The sequence below is a fragment of the Cherax quadricarinatus genome, chromosome 18 (assembly GCF_038502225.1).
Source record: "Cherax quadricarinatus isolate ZL_2023a chromosome 18, ASM3850222v1, whole genome shotgun sequence".
Classification (NCBI taxonomy): domain Eukaryota; kingdom Metazoa; phylum Arthropoda; class Malacostraca; order Decapoda; family Parastacidae; genus Cherax; species Cherax quadricarinatus.
This window is the reverse complement of record NC_091309.1, coordinates 16,887,981-16,893,980: the sequence shown is the minus strand read 5'-3', so window position 1 is coordinate 16,893,980 and position 6,000 is coordinate 16,887,981. Positions and strand designations below refer to the sequence as shown.

At 38.9% G+C, this 6,000-nt stretch overlaps 1 protein-coding gene across 22 annotated transcripts in view; it reads right to left on the bottom strand.

Annotated features, from left to right (window-relative positions):
* LOC128689421 (ankyrin-2) overlaps window positions 1–6,000 on the bottom strand; it is a 989,227-nt gene that overhangs the window by 167,540 nt on the left and 815,687 nt on the right. For all 22 annotated transcript variants that reach the window (XM_070086289.1, XM_070086299.1, XM_070086296.1 and 19 more), the window contains one exon: window positions 5,434–5,482. In XM_070086289.1, the coding sequence (XP_069942390.1) occupies window positions 5,434–5,482 (49 nt within the window). The remainder of the gene's footprint in view (window positions 1–5,433; window positions 5,483–6,000) is intronic.

The window sequence follows — 6,000 nt, the reverse complement described above, 5'->3', positions numbered from 1 at the left end:
GTTATCATCTTTTCATCACCCTGACTTGTAATGATATTAACCACAGCATCCAAAGAGATTTATGCTGCAAGAGCCAAGCAGAAAATTTAGCATGAAACTGTCAGTTTTATGCAGAAGGGTGGTGCATGGGTCATGGAGAAAGTGCATGTGTTTGATTTTAGAGGCTCAACAATTCATTCAATTTAAGATAGTTAGGTGAAGATAGAGCTTGTGCAATGAGTAATCCACAATATGACACGGTGAAAAGAATAGCAAGGATGTCATTACAGCTAAGACAGAAAAAATTCCAAATGTGTAGAGTGATGAGAAAACAAAGAAAGGTGCCTCACTTAGTGCCCTTATGATCAGAAGAAAAAAGCCCTGCCATACTATAAAATAGTGTGCAAGCAAGGCAGAAAGCCTGCACAAGAGTGTTCATTTACTTCTGGATGCTTCAGCCATTTTGAAATGTGCAGTGGGTGCATAACATAAAATTCAGTGCAGAAAGTGCCTCTGCAGACCATGCGGCAATAAGAAATTTTCCCGTTGAGTCACAGGAAATTATTTCTGAGGATGTCTACAAACCTGTGCAAGTTCTTAATGCCAATGAGACAGGTTTATTTTGGAAGAAGATGCTACCTACAATTGTTGTCAGAAAGCAGGAGAAAAGTGCACCAGGATTTAAGGAAGGGAAGAAACATTTCAACTTGTTTCTATGTCCTAATGCATCAAGTGATTTTTAAGTAAAGCCTATGCTTATTTATCACTCTCAGAAACCCCATTCTTTAGAAGGTAAAGGAAAGGAAAAACTAGTTTGCTTCTTGTTTTGTGGTCTAACAAGACACTGTAGATGAGCAAGAAACTGTTTATGAAGTGCTGCTTCAAAAGTTAGTTTATTCCTTCAGTCAAGATGTAACTAGCAAGGATGTGAACTCACATATGAAGGTAGTGATTTTATCATCAAATACGGCATCCCTGATAAAACCACTGGATCAAGAAGTGATTAAGATATTTCAATGCCATTACACATGCAGGAGTGATGCAGAAACTCCTTGTAGCAATAGATGACAACTCAAGATATTATAGTGCCAGAATTCTGGCATAAATTTACTTTACAAAGGCACTAACCAATGTAAAAGTTAAATGCAACAAAATGCCCTGATCAACAATAAATGCAGGCTTCAGAAAATTATGGCTAAATATTGTGAATACTGTCACAGGTTTTCCTCAATAGACAGTTAAGTCCAGGATATTGTAGATCTGGTGGGGTTTTGAAGATCTGCAGGCAGAAGACATAAATGAACTCCTAGAAGATGATGACAAAGAATAAACTGTAGTAAGTTGGTAAACAGCAACCACCCAGGGACGTACTACGATCCTGCCAAATGTGCGTGAAAAGGAAACCTGTATTTGTTTTACACAATGATAGGATTGCTGGTGTCTTCTCTTTCTGTCTCATAAATACGTAAGATAACAGGTACATACATCTTGCTACTTCTACTTACATTTAAGTCACATTACACATGCATGTACACTCTATGTATACATACTCATCAGAATTTTCGTCTATTTTCTTAACAGCTCTTGTCTTATTTATTTTTCTTTCATCTTCAAGGGGACGTGGAAAAGAATCCTTACTCTGTAAGCCATGACTGTCATAAAAAGTAACTAAAATGCTGGGAACAAGGGGCTAGTAACCCCTTCAGCTGTATATATTACTAAACATAAGAAGAAGAAAAGCTTTATAAAGATGGGATGTTTGAATGTGCATGGATGTAGTGCAGATGAAAAGAAAGAGATGATTGTCAGTGTTATGAATGAAAAGAAGCTGGATGCCCTGGCTCTAAGCAAAACAAAGCTGAAGGGTATAAGGGAGTTAAAGTGGGAAGAAATAAATAGGAAAGGTTGGAGGGAGGGTGGTAAAGGTTTTGTGAGTGTCGGGCTTAGACATCCAACAAGTATGTGTGTGTGTGTGTGTGTTAGATAGGAGTGAGTGAGGCAAGTGGTTTTTTAAGATCTGACATGCTGTTGAAGTGTGAGCGAAGTAACATGTATGAAAGGACTCAGAGAAAACTGGTTAGCCAGACTTGAGTCCAAGGGGTGGGAAGTACAGTGCTTGCACTCTGAAGGAGAGGTGGGGATATATGCAGTTTTGAAATGTACTATCTGCACCTCTCTGGCAAGACAGTGATGGGGGTGAATGATAGTGAAAGTGTATCTTCTTTTGTATCTTTTTTTTTTTCCTCCCTTACCACTCTCTTTACAGCATCACTCCACCAACCATTCCACTTCTCATCCTCTTATAACCACAAACTTTAGCTGCACACTGGCACTGACTTCTTCAGTTTACTCCATACCTCCTTGACCTCATTTCCTGTCCACTATCTAGCCCACCTTTCTCCGAGTAGTTGTTTATATCTTTCCCTATCTATATCCATTAATTCATTTACTTTTGCTTCTCTCTTACCCACTGATGTCATTCTCCTTGTACTCCATTTACCCTTTACTCTTATTGTAAATACCACTAAGAATATGCACATTTGCAAGTCTACCTATTAACATTTAATCTATTAATGCACAATCTAACTGCCATGATTGTGTAGTATGACATACCTCATTTACTTATATACCTTTTTTCCCTCAAAATAAGATTACCTATTACAAACCCTGACATGCACTCACTCATGCATGAATGCATGTGCGTGCATGCATGCATGCAAGCACACACACACACACACACACACACACACACACACACACACATAGCTTTAAGCAGAGGTATGATAAAGCTCACGGTTCAGGGAGAGTGACCTAGTAGCGACCAGTGAAGAGGCGGGGCCAGGAACTTGGACTCGACCCCTGCAACCTCAAGTAGGTGAGTACAACTAGGTGAGTACACACACATAATTTTTTTTTCAACATGCCAACCGTCTCCCACCAAAGCAGGGTGACCCAAAAAAAGAAAGAAACAGTTTCACCATCATTCAATACTTTCACATCATTCACACATAATCACTGTCTTTGCAGAGGTACCCAGATATGAGAGTTCAGATGTCACTCCAAACAGCCAGTATCCCAAACCCCTCCTTTAAAGTGCAGGAATTATACTTCCCACCTCCAGGACTCAAGTTCGGCTAACCAGTTTCCCTGAATCCCTTCACAAAATATTACCCTGCTCACACTCCAACAGCTCGTTAGGTTCCAAAACCATTCATCTCTATTCACTTCTATCTAACAAGCTCACATATGCCTGCTGCATGTCCAGGCCCCTTGCACACAAAACCTCTTTTACCCCCTCCTAACCTTTCCTAGAATGACCCCTACCCCTTCTTCCCTCCATCCTCTCTAAATGACTAAACCACCTCAGTAACCCCTCTTCAACTGTCTGAATATCTGAATAATACATTTTGTAACTCCACACCCACACCTTCTAATTTCCACACTACGAATTCTCTGCATAATATTTACACCACACAATCCCCTTAGGCACAACCTCTTCATTGCCTCCAGTCTCCTCTTCAGAGCAGTATTTACAACCCATACTTCACACCCATATAAGTGTTGGTACCATTATACTCTTGTACATTCCCTTCTTTGCCTCCATAGATAACGTTTTTTTTTGTCTCCACAGATACCTTAACGCACCACTCACCTTTTCTCCTTCATCAATTCTATGGTTAACCTTGTCCTTCGTAAACCCATCTGCTGACAAATCCACTATAAAATATCTCAACACATTCACTTCCTCCATACTCCCTCCCTCCAATGTGATATCGGATTTTTCTTTACCTAACTCGTTTGATACCCTCATTACCTTATTCTTATCTATATTCACTTTCAACTTTCTTTACACACCCTCCCAAATTCATCCACTAACCTTTGCAACTTCTCTTTAGAATCTCCCAAAAGCACAGTATCATCAGCAAAAAGTAACTGTGACAACCCCCATTTTATATTTGATTCCCCATAATTTAATCTCACCCCTCCCCCCAACACTCTAACATTTAATTCTTTTACAACTCCATCTTTAAATATGTTAAACAACCATGGTGACATTACACATCCCTGTCTAAGGCCTACTTTTATTGGAAAGTAATCTCCCTCTCTCTCTCTCTCATATGCAGACATATAACATATATAAATGATATTGCTGTGGTGTAGAAAAAAAAAGAAACATTGCAAATCATGAGGCAGGGTCTGTCATGAGATCAGTTGAGCATGTTGAGTGAGTGTGAAAATTGCCCTCTAAGGAATAAATAAATAGTGCTTAAGACAGATGGACAAAATAAAGGTCAGTGCAAAGTAGAGAAATCACTGTAAAATATAGTAAGTAGTGAAAAATAATGAAAATTAAGAAAATCAGAAGACTGAAGTCCTGATTTTCAGGTTCACAGAGAAGAAAGAAAGAGCCAAGACACCATGTGGCATGAGAGACTGTCTACCACTTGAGTACCAAGCAGTGTTTCAGTAAGAATGTCAGGAGAGAGCCGGTAACCCCCTATGAAGAGGATTGCCAACCATTAGTTTGCTGGACAAGGTAGAAGGACAGAAAAATAAGAGGTAACAAAGATGAAGACAATTTGATGTCATGTACTGAAATTTTGTGAGACATAAGGCACTGCAGGAGGCACCACTGAACAAGCTTCTTTTGAAACCTGTGAAAGATAAGTGCACTGAGACAGGAAATTGATGGTCAGAAGGAAAAAAAGGAGAACCAGAACAGAAGGAAAGTATACCAAATAAAGTTAGAACGAGCAAGAAATGGGAAATCTCAAGGGAATACGAGATGATTTCAAGGGATGTTGGAGAGAGACTCAAAGACTGCACCATTATGACCTTCAAATATAGAGAGATTTGCAAACCAAATTGGATGAGATAGAACAAGAGCGAGGCAATAAAAAACTTTACTGCAAGAGATAAGAACATCAAGAGCAATGGAAGAGATTCAGGGTTTTGTTATAGTAAGAGTATACAAGGAGGGCAAGAAGGGAAATATAAACACATATGCAGTATAATGTGATCTTTTATTGACTACGTTTCGCCCACACAGTGGGCTTTTTCAAGTCACACACAGAACTACTTGACTTGAAAAAGCCCACTGTGTGGGCAAAACGTTGTCAATAAAAGATCACATTATACTGCATATGTGTTTATATTTCCATTGTGTCGGTATTTTATACCATTTATTTCCATCCAGGGCAAGAAGGGGCTGGTTTGCATCAAACTGTATATATTGTACATAAACCTTAATGTTTATCCCTGAGGCTGTTTGAGTACTAATTTTTTCCCTACTACCTCCTTTATTTTTTGTGTGATTTATTATTTGAATGGACACAGTTCAACTACATAAAGTAAATAATATTTGAAAAAGCTAAGGCAAAACTACAATAAAATATTATAAAAGTTTAAAAATCTTAAAAACCAACTAACAGGAAGCAAGCTCTTTATAGTTACCCTGGTATGCTCTTTGATTCTCTTCTTCCTCTTCAGCACTCTCAGCTTCCTGTAAAAGTGAATAAAATGCATATAAAATTAACATCAATGATAAACATGAGGCACAAGACAAGCCATTAATCTCAAGTAAAGATGAATATTGTAGTTTCTATACAATAATAACACAATTAGAAGAAGCAAAACATGTTAAGTAGGAACCCCTTTAGATTAAGCCACCCATAGGAATAACTGCTGTGAAAATAGAGAAGGCAATGTCCTTTTTTATTATTGTTTGCACACACACACACACACACACACATACACACACACACACACACACACACACACACACACACACACACACATACACACACACACACACACACACACACATAAACACATAACACAGAAACAAGGGGTTACAATTGGAAGTTGAAGATTCAGATGAGTCAAGGTATGATAAAGCTCATGGAGCAGGGAGAGGGAGGACCTAGTAGCAGTCAGTAAAGAGGCAGGGCCAGGAGCTGAGTCTCAACCCCTGCAACCACAATTAGTTGAGTACACACAGACACACACACACACACACAC